We start from the raw sequence: 18472 nt of genomic DNA on the forward strand, positions 1-18472 counted from the left end.
TTGATGGCAGATGCTGTATGTAGGGATGCCGGACAGCTGGCGTAAATCTTCACTGATATACTACCCTCGGTCAATACGAGTGGTAAGTACCTCGCCCACTGGGAGGATAATGATGGAATCCTCAGCTTTTACGGAACAAAGAGCATGCAGTTCTGCAGAGAACAGGTTAGGATCATGTTTTAGGAACCTGAAAAAGGGTTGTGAAGCAATGCTGGATGTTAGAAATTCTTGGAAGCCATGTAAGGGATGATTTTGAGGTAGTGGTTGTGGATCAGTTGGGATCGTGATTGGAACTGTTCAGGGCAGGCTTCAATATCAGGTTTTCTGCTGGAATGGTTTTGGAATTGGGTTGCAAAGTGACATTTCCAGTTGACATTGTGTGAAGGAAAGTAAGTCCTTCACCAAAGCAGCTTGATTAAAGGCAGGGTTAGGGCTGAAAGTGAGACCCTTGGATAATACAGGTAATTAAGGAGGGAAGAGTGCTTTAGACAAATGGTTGAGACTATTTCACTGTTGTGACTGTTTCTTGTGACATGTTATTACTGGTCTGGGAAGCAGTGGTGAGGCCGGGTGATGTTACTGAGGTTGGCCAAGCTTGGTTTTTAGGGGAGGAGTGCTGGTTGATGGTGTAGCTGTTGAAGGAGCTGTAGAGCAACAGGAAGGAATACACCACTCTTGAGGCAGTTCAGGAGAAAGTGGGACAGCTTTCTGAGGTGTAGTCTAACAAGCTGTCACAGTCTGAAGTTTGCTTGGTGGATGATACCATACAAGGAAACATGAGGGGCAGATAACAGCAGGATTTTCTAGGAGAGAAGTCTGGTGGAGTGAAAATTGGCAGATGAGGCATATAGGTCACAGATTATTAGGGTAAGTGCGAGAGATTGTTGTATTTGAAACAGTGAAAGAGGCTGGTATGGAGAAGGATTACATCCATATACAGGGACTTTCAATTTTAGGCCTTTGGGACTAACTCCAAGGGACAATCAGGTTTCAAGAAACAAATCTTGTCCGGTGCAGTCCCCAACATAAAGGTCTCTCCTTTTCATCCCATCTACTAAGTCTCCCCTGACCTGGGATTCTGGGTGACTTATCCGAATCTACTTCTTTTCCTAGGCCTCACCTGGCCTTTTCCATCACCCCTCTTCTTCCCCCTTAATCCTTCTGCCAGAAGGAGGAGCCACCAGTTCTGAAAGCCTGCAAACTTTAATACCTTTTATACATGTATTCTCCTGCCACCACTTGGTGAGTAGATTTCCTATCCATACAGTTACATTATATTTTCAAAAATCGATTATTTTCATTGATATACAATATCTTCTGGAATTTTGAAAACTGAGAGGTTTAAATTGTTAGACAGGGCATCTTATTATGTAAGCTTCTCTTAGAGTATCAACTAATATCTTACTGTATTTAAGCACATCTAATGCACACTTCTTTCCACCATGTGCAGTATACAAAATTAAGGTTTGCATAAGATTTGATGGTGCAATTCATTCAAGTACAAATTTGAATCTATCACTCACTGGCATTATTATTGAAATTTAGGTGTTGTACCTTACCACATAATGAATTGTTGTGATTCTCACTTTCCTTACATAACATTTGGCCTATTACTGAGTAATGTGTTTCCAGCAGGTAGTCACAAAAGAGAAGGCAAGCAGAGAAGAACATTGTATGACACTGCTTTCAAGTGTAAAGTAAATCTTTATGCTGAAAAATATGGTAACAGGAGCGCAAGACGAGAGTTCAATGTAGCTGAGAATACCTACACCTGTGTCATACTCCATAAGCCACTTAATGGTGTGTGGTAGAGATGCTTCCATTACCATTAACTGATCCTCCTCCCTTAATCCATTTGTGAATGGTACATGGGAAGAATGCTTGTCAATAAGCCTCTGTATTGGCTCTAATGTATCGAATTTTCTGATTCTAGTCATTACATGAGATATGCATGTGAGGAAGTAATACGAAATACTTGCTTATGGAAAAAATGGAAATTAGCATTGTTTGCAACTACTACTACTACTACTACTACTACTATTACTACTATAAAGAAATTCATTGCCCCACACAAAGGAAGACATCCTGATGTTGAAGCAAACATTTTGGAATTTGAAACTTTCCTGGCAGATTAAAACTGTGTGCCGGACCAAGACTTGAACTCGGGACCTTTGCCTTTCGCGAGCAAGTGCTCTACCAACTGAGCCACCCAATCACAACTCATGCCCCATCCTCACAACTTTACTTCTGCCAGTACCTCGTATCCTACCTTCGAAACTTTACAGAAGCTCTCCTGCAAACCTTCCAGAACTAGCACTCGGGGCGTGATTCGTGCTTGGGTAGCTCAGTTGGTAGAGCACTTGCCCGCGAAAGGCAGAGATCCCGAGTTCGCGTCTCGGTCCGGTACACAGTTTTAATCTGCACACTCCACTGCAGAGTGAAAATCTCATTCTGGGATTTTGGAATTTGTCGGTGAAAGGAGGGTGAATGAATAACCAGTCACTAGGACACCATAAGAAACAAAACAAAAGAGGAACCTACGATTCTTAATATACTGTGGCAAGAGTTCAAGGCTCTCCACCGAGAGGTTAATCACTGTATGAAACATGCGGGCTTATATCTACGAAGCTGTACAACAGTATGCCAAGTGCTTCCATAGGATTTTGAGAAGAAATTTCAAGAATTTCACCTTTATGTCATCACCCTTCAGAAAGAGAAGAATTTTTAGATGGGCCAAATAGACAATGCTGATGGGATGCCAATTTGGTTTGATATGCCATGTAATTACATGAGTGATGAGAAGGGGACAAACAAAATTGCTGTCAAAACATCATGGTGTGAAAAAACAGCATTTAACTGTAATGTTGGCAATCACAGCAGGTGGGCACATACTTCCTTTTTCTTAATCTTCAAAGGGAAAACAAACCCCAGGCCTCCTAAAAATGAAAAGCTGTTCCTTGATGATGTCATTCTTTGAAATCAAGAGAAGGGATAGATGACAAACTTTAATGGTTGATTGGCCCCGAAATATATGGAAACACTGTCCTAGCGGGCTTTCCAAACTATTGTCAAAGCTTTGTCTCAGTGCATTTTGCATTTATTTAACTGATGATGTAAAGAAGAAAAACCACAGCCAAGCCAGTGACCTTCATATCATTCCTGGAGGAATGACTTCCATGTTACAACAGCTGGATGTTAACATAAATAAACCTTTTAAAAGTTCTTTAAGAATAATACAAATAATGGTTTTTTAAATTAAGCCATGAACTGAATCTGACAGGAAAAATTAAGCATGCTGCACCCCACATATTGCAAACTGAGTTTTGGCTGCCTGGTAAAGAACTGAAGCACCAACAGTCATAAAATCATTCAAGAAATCATGTATTTCAAAGACTCTGGATGGCAGTGAAGATGGTGTGATATGGAACAGCACCAAGGATCATGGGGAAAGAGGAAATGAATCTGCTTCTGACGCAGACACCTCCAAGGATACTAGTAGTGATGACTGATTAATGATTATTAACACCTGTAATTTATGGTATGTTTGTTAGCATGCCTTGTAGGTAATCAAGTTAGACATTTTTTCTTAATAATGACTGTGTCAATTAAAAATTATTGTTTTGATAGTTCATGTATACATCCATTGTTGAGTGAAATAAATTTAACCCCTCAGTGATTTGCTAAGAGCTCCTTTTATGATTTTTATTTTTAAAACTGGGGTGTGTGTTACATTCAGTGGCACATCAGATTTGCACAAATATGGTATTTCATCACCAGGTTAATTTAGATCAACAAATGTACCACTCAATAAAAATAAAAATCTTACCTTTGAACACACTGTTGCACGGTTAAAATACAATTTTGCATTTGTAGAGTTATTGTATGGGTCAATTTTCAGTGCTTCTGTGTACAACGCATAAGCTTCTGCTAGTTTATTTGATTTGAATGCTTCATTACCTTCCTCTTTTTTCTGTTTTAGCAACTTGGCTTTCTGAAAACACAACAAAATTTATCTAGGAAAAAAAAAGTGTACTCAAAGTTTCAAAGGCTTATTATGTGTCTACATAACAAGAAAATTATCATGAAGATTTAATTTCAGAACACATTTAATGTAACATAAAACAAAATAGGTCAGAAACAGGCAACAAAGATAATGTGTCACTTTCAAGCAGGAAGAACGTCAAATATCAGACAAAAGGCCTAGTGTCTTGTGAATTTATTCTTCAACAATTATTCCAAATACTACACATTGCAGAAGTCTATTTTTGCTAGATCTGTGCTCTGACCCTCACAACCAAAAGGCTTTTCTCCTACAGCTCATACAGCATTTTTCAACCCTTTTATGGTATGACCACACTTACAAAAAAGGTATCCTAAATCGTCCCAAATCTCACATTACTTATTTTCTTGTAAAAGTGAAATAAATGGAAGAGAAGTGAGAATTGAAATAAATTGTGCAATTAAGAACTAGGAGGAAAGTGGAAAGGGAACTGGGAAAAACCAAAACATGGAGGGGGAGAGGGGAAGAGGGAGGGAGGAGGGTTTAGGGGGAGGGAGGGAGGGAGGGAGGGGGAGGGAGGGAGGGGGAGGGAGGGGGAGGGAGGGAGGGGGAGGGAGGGGGGATGCATCCTCTTTGGTTTGAAGCTGGCACAGTACTTACAGTAGAATATCTTTGGCTTCCCTCTGACAACCATGCCTCCATCCTTGCTACCCTCCCTGTTTACCTTTCCCTGCTGCTTCATAACCTGGGTTGTGAGTAACTGAATCCACTTTCCCTTCTTCCCTTTTTTCCCCTCTCTCCTCCCTGATGAAGGAACAAAGTTCCGAAAGCTAGGAATGTAAATTTTCAGTTCTGTTTTATGTGTATCTATCGGCTGTACTGAGCTGAGGTAAGTACTGGCGAGCCCCTCTATCTCTTTGTAAGTGTTTCACTATCTTTTTAAGGTGCACTGCCTTTTATGTTGTTTTATCAAAAAGAAAACTCATTATGAGCAAAGGTTTCGCCTTTAAACCCAATTTGCATTCATACTGCTCTACGAGTACATTACCCTTAGTTTAATTAGTACTTGATACTATAACTTTCTAGAGACTGCATGATAGAATATGTTCTAGATTACTATCCCATTTCTCTTGGGTGCTTTTGACTAACAACAGACTAACACTATTATTTTCACACTCATTCTGATTAATTGGGAAGGTAACAATGTTTCACAATTACATTGAGAACGTGTGACAGTTTATACCTGGTTACATTTTACCAGTGACTGAGTTAAGTTACAGCACTTATGAATTACTAAGGAATTCCCAAGACACAACTACCACTGTTTTTATTGTAACAATGTAGCAGTTAACATCATCATAATTAAAGTGCTTTGCAACAAACCCATCTTTAACCATCTACATTTTTTACCAAACCTCAAGTGCAACAAATGAAAATGTACCACTGCACTAATTACATAGGTATCACCAAATTCTATAGTTAGAGGATCAAACAATGGAAACTCCAGGTAGGAATATCAGTAATGTAGGAAAAAAACAGATTGCTACTTACTCTAAAGATGACAAGTCAAGTTGCAGACAGGCACAATTAAAAGACACACACATAGCTTTCAGTCACAGCCTCTGTCAGTAGAAAACGCACACGCGCGCATCACGCACACTAACTTCAGCTCTTGGGCTGACCCGAGATGCTGGAGTTGGCGGTTGTGTGTATGTGCACATGCGTATGCGTATTCTTCTGACGAAGGCTGTGGCTGAAAACTGTGTGTGTGTGTGTGTGTGTGTGTGTGTGTGTGTGTGTGTGTGTGTGTGTGTGTCTCAATTGTGCCTGTTTGCAATTTCACGTATCTTCTTTACAGTCAGTAGCAATCTGTCTTTTCCACATTGTTTACGATTAGAGGATAATACATATGAGAACATTCTTGATTTATCAGGCTCTAAGTGTATCACACAATAGCAGAAGTATGTATACATGTTCATCATTAACTACAAAAAGATGATATCTTTTAGGAAGATAAGGAACTATTTAGGGTTCATATACATGGATAACTGATAATATTACACAAAATGCCTTTAAGATTTACATATTAGCATTTATTGACTAGACTGCAGTAAAAATCCCTATTTTACAGTTGACAGGGACTTATAAAAACTCTGTAAACTACAGGAAGATGTAAATGGTGGAAAATTACTTTTTAAGCACATAGTTTATAAACCTCAATTTTCAATTTCATTATTTGTACCTTTAATTTGAAACCCTTGTTCTTACCTAAGTTTTACTTTTCATGAACGTATTTGTATCCCGGGACAGTGAAACATGTCACTTGACAGCTCGCATGTAGTTAGCTATATTGTGATTGCAAGGTTGCAATAGCTGCCACCGCGCACATCCAAAGCTCCGAACTATGTTTTGTAAATGTAATCTACAATCAACCTTTATACGTAAGTACAACAAAGTATGTTTTTCTAACACTGGAGAGGACGACGACGCCAACGGCGATGACTGAGACTAGGCATTTGATAGTGTATGAAACTGGGAAACTAAAACAGCTGAAGTTAATGACAACATCAACGAAAAGTGGTTCCAAATTGTTACCGCAACAGCTGCACGTAAAATGTTGTATAACAATGTAAACCTAAGCATTCCAAAGAACACGTCATCCCCACACATAGAAGGAAATAAAGCAAAACATGCACAGCCTACTCGATTGCAGAGAGAAAGAATTAATTCTGTATATATTTACACTCACCAATTTACGATGTCAATGGCGCAATTCCACCCAGTTCTCCTTCACTATCTTAGGAATCAGTGCCAAAATCATCATCATCATCAAGAAAAATCATTAATTGTTAGTTTTCATTATAATTCCATCTATAGTCTGTGCTTCTCTTATGAGTTTAGCGACATGGTCTTTCTTCCCACATGAGGAAGCGTGTACAGTACTAAGACCTTCATGTGGCAGTCTTTCCACTTATGTTATAGTAAAAGTCTTCTTGTTACTCCTAATGTACACCTTGACATCACTCCAAACCAACTGAGTTGGATTTATATAGCAGTGATTAGACAGTAGCCTAATTACCAAGTGACTGTTCTCTTGCAATTTCGCCTACAATGAATTTGGGTGTCATAGGCTTAGTTTGTTTTACGAGTGAATATAAAAAAGGGTTTGTCAAGCTCACGTCCACAGCAATGTCTCACGCCTGCAACCACTGCATCATAGTTTCTTTGCGGTCACTAGTGGTGGTAGTTTTGTCAAACCACAGAATAGTAGGGTGCATTGTCCATCACCAACACTGTCGGAACACTAAACTGGAGCAACAGATTTTTAAATCACTGTAGAAACTGTGGGTGGTCCATACCCTCATGATAGTCACCGGTTTTTCTCAATCAAAAAACTAAAAATCCTTCAGGCACAAAGCTGTTTGAAGATCCTGCATGGGCCACAATTAATCTGGATCCTCTTCCTGTTGGCTGATGACTGCTGATATTTGGAGTATCATCTGTCCAGCATTTATGAACTGATTCTCCAGCATTGACCCAGGTTTCATCTGCCCATATGACTGAGTGTATACAATTTTGTACAATTCTGTGTAAGAAAACGCTACAAGCTGCAATGACATGAGATTTTTCAAGTACAGTTTTCATCCCTCCAACTTTTTAAAATGGAAGCCCATGCTTTTTAAAACCCCCCAAGTGACATTTTTACCCGCCTGAGAGAAGTTCACTTTCTTTTAAAGAAATTAGGAACTTCACTATTCTGGGGTATTCTTTCCTTCTGCAATATTCGTATAAGTGCTGACGGACTGCATGGGGAAATCAATATCTGTAACTGGACGAGGCTACCTTTTTTCTTTCCAGGAGTACTTAAAAACACACTTTTTCCCACAGGGGCTTTGTTCCACACTGTTTACTTCAGTAACTTACAAGTCTTGAAGTAACACTTTTTGCAGGACCTGACCATTATTTTGCAGGACAATGCTCAGGCACGTACAGTGCAAGCTGTTACTGATTTGTTTGACTGATGGGGCCGCTAAGTGCTATACCTCCCACTGTACTCCCCTGACGTAATCCCTCGTGAGTTGAACTCTATCTATAAACTGAAGGAAACACTTCGGGGCATTCGCTTCAGAACTGCTACAAATTCATCGGGCAATAGACCGCACCGCTCGAACTGTTAACACAACTAGCACTGCTAAGAGTATCCTACGACTTCCACATTGCTGGCAACGGGTTATACACGATTCTAGTGACTACTTTGAAAGTTAGTAAAACTTTGAAACATGTCTCTATTTTGTATGAGCTGCAAATAATTGTTGCTACTAGTAAATTTCCAATCCTCGTATATTGTTCCATCACTGATATTAGCTGTACATTGTGTCCATTTAACCTCATAGACTTTTTTGAGGCTAGATAGACATAATGTTACGTATTTAGAGTTAATATCAATGATAGAACAATGTATATCTGATTGTTGTTATTCCATCACACAAATGAGTAATAGAAATGGTTTTTGGACAAAAAGATGGTCTGATCATAGACCGAAATCGATCGTTGACTGGGTCCTAAAGTTTGTGAGGTATGCTCTAAAACTTTATCGGCAGGAATCTACGCATGCCCATAAACAGAAACATTATTTTTCTTGCTGATAAAACTCACGTGTCCTCTTTAGCCTGACTATTTAATGCCACTCCACAGCACAACGAATTGTCACTTGGTGAATGACGTCGTTTTGGTGACACTGTTTAACCCTTTATGGCCTGAATTTATTTTTTGACTGAAATTTTGAAATTTTTCTGTGGTGTTCTAGTTCTTAGGAAATAAAGAAAAAATAAATCAAATAATATTATGCAAATTTTATTAATTTTTTCCAAAAAGGGACTTGAGAGTCGTGTCAGGTGACAGTGGCACAGACAGTAACAAATATTACTTTATGAAAAGTGGTACTCATAAAAAAAGGCTTTTCTTTCATTGACACAGAAAAATACTTTACAATGAGAACATTTAGAATGAGGTCTTGATTTTATATTATGAACAGCACAGTTTTCACATCAACCACGATCTGCAACAAAATTTGAGCAATAAGCTCCGAGATTTTGGGTTCTAATTTCATTTGAAGTGGAAAAGTATTATGATGGTCAGATTCTCACAGGAAATGCATGGAATAAAAACTGAAGGATCAACCTGTAACTGCATAAAACCAAATACCATGAGGATTGCACGCGCTGAAATTGAAATTGCTTTAGCATCACAGATAACACATCCATGAAAGAACTGTGATACATTAACAGTGTACAAAAGCAAGAATAAGTGGCGTGCTACGTTTCTGTGACAACTCAAATGACGAATGTTTTACACTCATTTTTATAACATGGGTCTTTGAAGTCCTGTCAGACCACAAAGGGCTAATAAACAGAAACTGTAGTCAAGGCAGTAACACAACACAAAAAAGCAGGTGGTCGCAGACTAACCTAAAATGTTTACACGGAAGCCAGCAATGTGGTAGAGTCGACGCGGGGACCGGCTTTTGTGGCTGTGCTGTTATTGGTTCAGAAGATGCACCACCTCGCATTCCTCATTTGTTTGTTACTCATATTGAGAACTTTGCGGCACTTGGGGAGCGACCTGGAAGCGGCATGTTTCAGCGACCCGGTTATAGTCCATACATTTCTTTGTTTGTAAAAAAAGGGAATTATAGTTTGTTTCAACTTCTTCAGGTGGATTTTTCCCTACCTGTTTTTCTAGGTCAAAGATATATTTGAGAGTTTGGGGTCTACATCAAAAATTTACCAGAAGCCAGAAAGTGATCACACAGCCTGGACCTGGGCATATATAAATGTGTTACATACCTATTATGACCACAAACTTCAGAAACACAGTACATCCAACTTCCAAATTATGAAAGTATATACATCACCATTACAAATGATTTTTTAATGAAAAATATGGGATATCAGTTGGCAACCAGTGATGGCCAATTACTTAAGATAGTGGACTCAATGGGGAGAACTGTGTTCAACAAATACCACAATGTTACTTGTATGTAGATACGTGGTGGCAGAACAAGATATACAGTGGACTGTAAAGTTGAAGGTCAGCTGACCCATCACGTCCTAACTTAATCAACTCCTCAGAAATCAGGACATATTTGAAATTTGCCAAGTGTTTGATATATATGATTATATTTAAATACTGTTGTGCTCATTTCACTCACTGCTATTGAAGCTCTACTATTTGGTGTCAAAATAACCACCACCTTAGAAATTGCTAAACATTCTGACAAGTGGGGGGAACAACATGTGTCACACACTAAACAAAATTCAGTTCCTGTTAGGAGGCCCAGCACCTTTTAACTACCTCGTCAAACACAAGCGGTATAAATTGTTCCAACTTTTAGTGACTTTTACCATATCAGAATTAGAAACTCTATGGCTGAAGAAGTTCACTGCAAAAATTTGTAAACACTAATTGAAAATTAGCATCTTGCCAATGTCACTTTATAACAAGTACACTGTTTTGTTTGCTTCTCTCCATGAAGCATAAATGACATGAAATTTATAATTGTGACAATGCAAAACTGGATGAGAATTAATATTATGGACACAGAAAATTTAAGGGAATGATGAAAGAAGTCAAACAGTGGGAAAACATTAATTCAAGGAACATGAAAGTAGTGTTTCACTGTATACTCAAAAATTTATTCATTCTGTTTAAAATCGAAGTTGTAATGGTACAGTTCCCACTGGCAGAGCACAACTAGGAATCAAAGACTAATGACAACCTCAAACTATAGTCCTATTTGTAAGAGCAATACTAGGTAAATACTACATGGTGAATAATTAAGAACACACCAATATAAAAGATACAGTTTATTATTGTGATGTGTCAGATGTGTCTAGTAACAAACTGGCAAAACACTAACACCTGGAGCAAATCTGGAAGACAAATGGCAGAGGAAAAAAATGAGGCTTGAGTTTTCTGAAATTTAAAAACAGAAAGCACAAATAAGTAATGGGACAGGATCAGCAACAACAGGATGCCATGAATGAGAGTAAAGCTGCTGAGCAACTGATATTCTACTGTCATACAGTGTAGTACTGCTGCTAGCAAAAGAATGACAATTAGGTTTTAATGCTCAAATGATAAAAAAGTATTTAAGTAACAGCTCAAGCTCTGTGAACAGATGGGTAAGGAAATCCTACAACCCTTTTTCATAGAAACCATTTTGGCTTTTGTCTCAAATTTAGGAAAATCATGGAAAACCTAAATATGGATGAGTGAATAAGGATTTGAACCTCAGTCCTCCCAAATGCAAGTCCAGTATCTTACCACTAAGCTGCTACTAATAAAACTGTCCACATGAAAATGCTACAGTAACACTAGTCAATGAGCAATAGAGAATGGCAGTTTTTTCTGTATAATATAGCAAAGGTAAAGGCAATTGCATATGAGCATCAAAATAGGGCAAGGAAGTAAAATAAATTTTACAAAAAGTTGACTAAGTTCCAATGTGACACATGATGGATGAATCAAGAAAAACAATGAGCATATTAGCTTAAGTCAAGAAATATTTTCCAATTGAATGGAGTACAAATATCAGTGATCTACAAATGAGACAGATGTCTGTGAAAAGAAGACTGGGTCAAAGTAGTACACGGAAGTAAAATGTAGACATAGGAAACCTCAAAAAGGAGAAACCAAGTGTTCTAAAAGAAATATCAAAGAATATTACTGACAAAAAGAGAGACCAAAATAAGAACAAAATATAAAAAATAGACAAAAAATTATCTGAAAGAGGAGAATGTTGATGGGACTTATGATAAGCCACCCAGAAATTAGCAGATTAGAACCTGAGAAATTAGATAAGGGGACACCAAAAGTTATGTATAAACAAAATGCATGAAAAAAATATATTGAGGAATTGAAAATTCTATTTATTTGAGTATTTTTTCAATACTCATACCAATTTTGTATCAAGATTTCAGTACTGAAATATTACAAACCTTATAAATATCCATTGCTTTTGTGTGGTCTGGTGCCAGTTTAAGAACATGCTGAAAATGGCTGAATGCTTTCTCCACATTATCCTGGTAGTACAAACACATTCCTCTAACATATATTGCGTCTGCATTCTGTTTATCAAAATGCAGTATGTCACTGAAATGGTCAAATGACAAATTATCGTACACTACTCTGACTGGAGAGAGAATAATTATCAGACACTGACTGGAGAGAGAATAGATAATTTACAAAACAATAACATCAAATTACACACACAATGCTATGAAATGCTATTACAATGAGTAAAAAGAGAATAAAAAGAAACAAAAAATTAATGATGAAATTCCTTATTTGTTACTGAACAAACATGTATTTTAAGATAGACAAACAGAATGGAAAAAATAATTACTCACCAGCTAGGCTATCAGTAAGGCAGAGCACAGCTTGAAGCCAAGTATTTGTTTAAAAATAGTGCAGTGATGAGATGAACACTTTCTTATCTAACCTCTTTGAATGATGGTAAATCAATTCGCTCCTCTCGTACTATGTTAAATCTGATTTTTTTAAAAAAAAGCTTTTCACTAATGGGTGCATACTGATAGAAGGCACAAAATGATGTTTGAAATTATGGGAAATATTAAAAGTAGAAGAGTGAGTTACAAGGATGTGTCTAATGTCATACAGGAATAGCTGAACTGACAATGCAGCAGGAAACAGAGCAGAAAATTTGATGATGAGGACAAGAATTAGAATGTGTACTTTGAAAATGGAGAGTAGACTAATCAGAGATTGCTCTTCCACAACTTACTTTGCGACTTCTTGAGCTTCCTGATATCTTCCTATCAGGGCAAGACACTCAGCTCTCTGCAATTTGTACAGACTGCAAGGCACTTGCTCCAGCATACGGTCCATGCAGTACACAACCTATGTGTAACATGTTTCAAATTGACAAATTATTCTCACTTAGCAAAAAACACATACACTACTACTCAGACTCTTACACCTAAAAAAGACCAATGTTGTCAATTTTTTAAACAACACTGAGTTAGAACATATACTTACTGAATTTCTCTTTTGTAATATCAACAGGACAAGCATGATACAAGATCATCAAATACACATCTTAAAATAAATTTCCACATTTGAATTTTTAAAACAGTTTGCATATTAATTAACACTTCAAAACAACAATGTTTAAATTTCTGAAATGCTATAAATACCTTTCTGTAGTCATTTTTCAAATAAGCTTTCTTTGCTTCTTCTTCAAATCTTCGAACAACTTCAATTTTTTTTATCTCAGGTAATATTGCAGTGTTAGCAGGCTCCAGCTCTTTAACAAATGAAATGGCATTTTCTGCAGCAGTAATGTCTCCAAGGGCAAGGCTGCACTTTGCAATTCGTATATAGCCCTTAAATAAATTCGCTAATGTAATTATTCACACAAAAAATTAAAAGAAAAAATTGACCTTAACTTCTTTCATACATTCTTTAATATCAGTTAAAAAGTAAAAAAAAAGAAAACCACAATGAACTACATTTACTCCTTTAGGACACAAAACACTTATAACAATTATGAAACTAAACCTCTCGAATAACAAGACTTATCAGATAAACAATGGATTTAATTAAATTTTACTGACAATTCAGATTAAAGCAGGACACAAACAGTGTTATCCATCCATCATATTCTATAGACCTGACAAAGGAGCAGAGTATTCACGGATGTAGAGTAAGTCAAAGCATATATTAACAGGAGATAAGCAAACCATGTATCTTGAACTGTCGATGCGTTAACAGAAAACTATCACTGTGCAGTTTGTAATGCAATGACTGTCACAAACAAGAAGCACTTGGTTAGGTCACAGCATCTGTCCACAACAGTCCTCACCACAAAGGAACTTCAAATAAAATTCTGAATAAACTGATACTCAGACCATTCAGTTGATTAACAATTCATCAAACCTGATTACTGAACTGATACTACTAAATTACTTTTCCCAAGTCCACTGACACCACCAAGGTATTGTCCACATGGACGACAATTGGTTGGAAGGGATAGGGCGGAGAGAACAAATTTGACATTCCCCATTTAATTAATATCGAAAATACCAAGATAGTGAAATCTGGCTTTATTTTCTGACTGTTTTATTGAATCATCCTTAAAGCCATGCAGTGGCAGATGCATAAACAGTTCTCCTGCATTCTGAGAATTTGCACCAATTCAAATCGCCCAACTTGGGGGTTGAAACTCTGCCACTCCATGTGGCCAGGATGCCAGGAATGGTTCCACCTCTCACCCCTGTTACATGGGCTACAAGGACCTTTTCACATACTACAGAGGTGCACTATAACTCATCGACAGAGTCAATAAATAAACTGGGGAGCAGCTCTCCAGCCCACTGAACTGCAGTTTCTAGAGGTGTCAACATCATGAGGTACAGCATTTACCACCATTTAGTAGCTACCACTTATCCATTATCTCAGGAACAGCCTAGGTTATACATCCACGACCCACTCATGATGTTTAGGGTTACTACGCACATCACAATTTTAATGGCTGTGACTGTAATATTGCTTTGCCTGTGCCACAAGATAATGAAACTGCAGATCAACATGTAGCGCGATATGCTGTTTTGGCTGACCCCTGTTGCCATCATCATATGCATGATCCGGGGTTAGTTTCTTTTGTCAAAAGTGATATCCATTATTTAATTTTTATGCTCGCTCTGGAAACTGGTCTTTATCTGAAGAGGGTTTTGCTGTGTGAACTCTTGTTACTTTCAACTTGTTCTACAGCAAGTCTATTGCTCTATTATGCGAGTGATAATTTATGGAACCTTGTGACAGAGGATATTCTCATTTGTGTGTTTGTTTTTTAAAATATTTCTCCTCCAGATTATCCAGAGTTTTATTGTCTGTAGCTTCCCTACTGTACCCTTTGTAAATCAATTCCTTATCAGGCAATGAAACACCAAATAAGAAACAAAGTATGATGCCTAGGATAGAAGATCCACAGGGGAATGATCGGCTAGGGTACAATGATAGCTGGTGCTTCTTTCGTAATCTGCTACAGTTACATCCATGAATACCGAAACGCTACGATTTCAGTATTATCCATGCTCATCCCAGTAAAATTTAAATTCAGAAAGAAAGTCACTACTCTGGAAAAAAAAGCTGTTGCTCTCTTACTTATAACAAACAGCTGCTCTTTATCTCTTAGAGGTAAATTAAGATTCAGTTGATATATAGGTATGTTCCACAGAAAATAATTACCTACAGCTATCAATACAGAGCTGCATTTACAGTACACTAATATTTGTCAATCAGTTTTATAAGAAAACTTATTTATACTGCACCTAAAATTTTTTAAGACCTCTGATCTAGATATTCAGGTTACTCATAAAAAGATTGATATACGTTTTTCATTTTCTATTTAGGTGGTAGGGATTCTCAATTCCTTCCTTTATGTTAAATGGGACCACCTTTAACATCATTGCACAGGAGTATTCAACTCTGCTCTCAACCTTAAAATGGCAAAAGTCTATGCAAAAATTGTGTTTGTTTCTTATTAAAATTGTCTACGTGACAGTTTAGCTAAAACTGATTTTTACAGCCCGCAACAAAAATCGTCGTTGACGTGAGTGAAGTGAGAATTCTCAGATCTATTATGGGACCTCTGCAAGTTTTGCAGTTATCTACTGTACATAATATTATTACACCTTGCTTCTGCAGAATGAATACTCTACTTTGTGTGAACTGTCTCAGAAGATAGTTCTGTACAATAAAGGAGTGAAAATATGCAAATAAGCCACAACTTATTAGTCGATGCATAGAGATACTTTTAATGTAGCTTTTTAAATTCTGTTTTTACCAGCCAGCAGCAGATTGATACATATTAACAACAGATGACAACCTAAGCTTCACAAGCAGCATGTCTTCATTCGGCATGTAAGAGAAGGCATGGACGTAATGGAACTATTCAAGACTTGGACAAGTTATTTGGGAGGAAAGGTCAGGAGAGAGATAGCAGGATAAGATCACAGTGGAATCAGCAGTGGGATGTCAATCGACATACAATAACTCCCATCTACATAGTTCAGAGAAGCTGGTGTTGGTCATCAAGCTTCTACACAGATGGGACTTTTCCTTTAAGCACATTCTTCATTCCCATAAAACTCCTGGGCTCAATTTCCACACGCTCCCTCCCCATACCCTTCTCCAACCAGCCCCAGGACCCTAATTTCACTTATCCTCCACCCAAGCCATCTTCCCTGCAGTCTCCTCTTCCTCTGTTGTCACCACTTCCCAATGCACTCCTCCAAGTAATTTTCATTGTGCACTGCACAAACTTACCAGCGTCCATGTAATTCCTATCCCATGCACCTGATGCCTTTCCCTCCAGCAATCCTATCTGCATTCCCATCCCATTCCCCTGCTGCCTCCCTCTGAGCCATCAGTCATCTTTCCACAACCATCATCCACTCTCCCCCTCCTATCTCCTCTCTCCCTCTCCACCCAACAATCCACCACTCTAGTCAAGCTGCAGAACTGCAGTCTTGTTATTACAAAGGAGGAGGGGGAAGAAAAACAAATGTGACTGTGTGTTTTCAGGATAAAAAGAAGGGTTTACGGGTGAAAAGATTAGTATTTTAACAGAATCACATAACTGCCGGCAATGTGGGAAGGCAGGTTTTTTAACAAATGGTAGCCAAGTGATACAACTTTCAGTAAACTGACCTCTGAACAGTCCCCAAACAATTTCTCTTTCCACCCCAAGAAAGGAACTAATTTTTTCAGAAGGACAGACAGTTTCTTGTGCTTTTGTGTGTATTTACCAATAGTAGTGAATTTCAACTCCCGAAGGTAATATCTAGCCAGAATTCTAATAATAATGTTTTACATATATATGTACAACTCATTCTTCCTAAATTGTTCAAATGTTCTCTATTATCTCCACAGCTGGATTTATAGAAAACAATGTATCTTTTTTTGGTTGGCAGCACGAATCGAGCACATGATGTAATACTAATTCTGGTGCTGGAGGACCAATCTGTGTCATCCATACGGTGATGCACACACAAAGGTCTTTACTACAGGACTGCACAGCCAATTCAGTTACAGAATATGGTGTGTAACTTATAAGTAGGTCAGAGTCAGTGTTCTAGCAGTAAGGAGTGTGTCTGAAAACCAGAAGGTCATGGGGTTGAATTCTAGTTGTATCATGGATTTTTTCAGTGGCCTTTAACATAGCATCCACCTCTCAATAATATAAAGATTAACCAGAAAGGACACGTGGATTAGATTTCATATTAAACTAGAGGTCCTTGTTCCCTAGGGTGTGTTAGGCTATGTAAGTTGCTGAAGTTCTATCCAATTTAAACATTTGGACCACACCAAATTATTATCGTTACTTACAAATTTTACCAGTTGCCATTCCTACTTAAAGACAGCTTAAGACTGTCACACAAATATAGAAATCTAGACGATTGTAGCACTTCTGATAAGCAAAATTGTGTGTCTTAATTAACTCTTTCACTGGCAAACCGAGTCTGATCACTGATTGGGCCAGCATGCATGTTTAGAGAAGGGTACAAAACTCTACATGACCCAAGACCTTGCCACTGATGGGGTGGCTTGAGTATCTCAGCAATACAGGTTGCCATACTGTAGGTGCAACCACATTAGAGGAGTATCTGTTGAAGGCCACACAAATGTGTGGTTCCCAAAGAGGGGCAGCAGGAAGAGGGCAGCGGCCTTTTCAGTAGTTGCAGGGGCAACAGTTTGGATGACTGACTGATCTGGCCTTTTAACATCAACAAAAATGGCCTTGCTGTGCTGGTACTGCAAATGGCTGGAAGCAAAGGCGAACTATAGCCGTAATTTTTCCTGAAGGGCATAGAGCTATACTGTATGGTTAATTAATAATGGCATACTCTTCAATAAAATAATCCTGAGATAAAATAATCCCCTTTTGGATCTCCAGGTGGGGTATACTCAGGAAAATGTTATTAGGAGAAACGAAACAGACTTTCTACGGATCGGAGCATGGAATGTTAGTTCCCGCAATCAGAAGGTAGGTTACAAAATTTTTAAGATCAATGGCAGGAAGAACAAGAAACCTAGTCAGGTGAATACACAGTTGTAAGTACAAAATCAAAGAGAAGTAACGCAGGAGTATGTTTAATAATGAATAAAATATAGGAATGTGGGTAAGCTACTATTAACAGGATAGTGAAAAGATTATCGCAGCCGAGGTAGACAAAGCCCACAACCACCACAGTAGTATAAGTTTATATGCCAACTAGCTCCACAGATAGTTAAGAGAGTGAGAAAATGTATGATGAGAGAAAAGAAATTATTCAAATAATTAAGGGAGATGAAATTTTAATTGTGATGGGGAAATGGAATTTGATACTAGGAAAAAGAAGAGAAGGAAAAATAGTAGGTGAAAATATAGACTGGGGGTAAAGAATG

At 37.9% G+C, this 18472-nt stretch overlaps 1 protein-coding gene across 1 annotated transcript in view; it reads right to left on the reverse strand.

Annotated features, from left to right (window-relative positions):
• The window catches only part of LOC126480679 (dnaJ homolog subfamily C member 7), a 94748-nt gene that overhangs the window by 32412 nt on the left and 43864 nt on the right, over positions 1-18472 (reverse strand). Inside the window, exons 4-7 of the mRNA XM_050103903.1 lie at positions 13219-13407; positions 12807-12922; positions 12001-12154; positions 3827-3991 (exon numbers count right to left, since the gene is read on the reverse strand). Of these exons, the coding sequence (XP_049959860.1) occupies positions 3827-3991; positions 12001-12154; positions 12807-12922; positions 13219-13407 (624 nt within the window). The remainder of the gene's footprint in view (positions 1-3826; positions 3992-12000; positions 12155-12806; positions 12923-13218; positions 13408-18472) is intronic.

This window comes from Schistocerca serialis, chromosome 5 (genome assembly GCF_023864345.2).
Source record: "Schistocerca serialis cubense isolate TAMUIC-IGC-003099 chromosome 5, iqSchSeri2.2, whole genome shotgun sequence".
NCBI lineage: Eukaryota > Metazoa > Arthropoda > Insecta > Orthoptera > Acrididae > Schistocerca > Schistocerca serialis.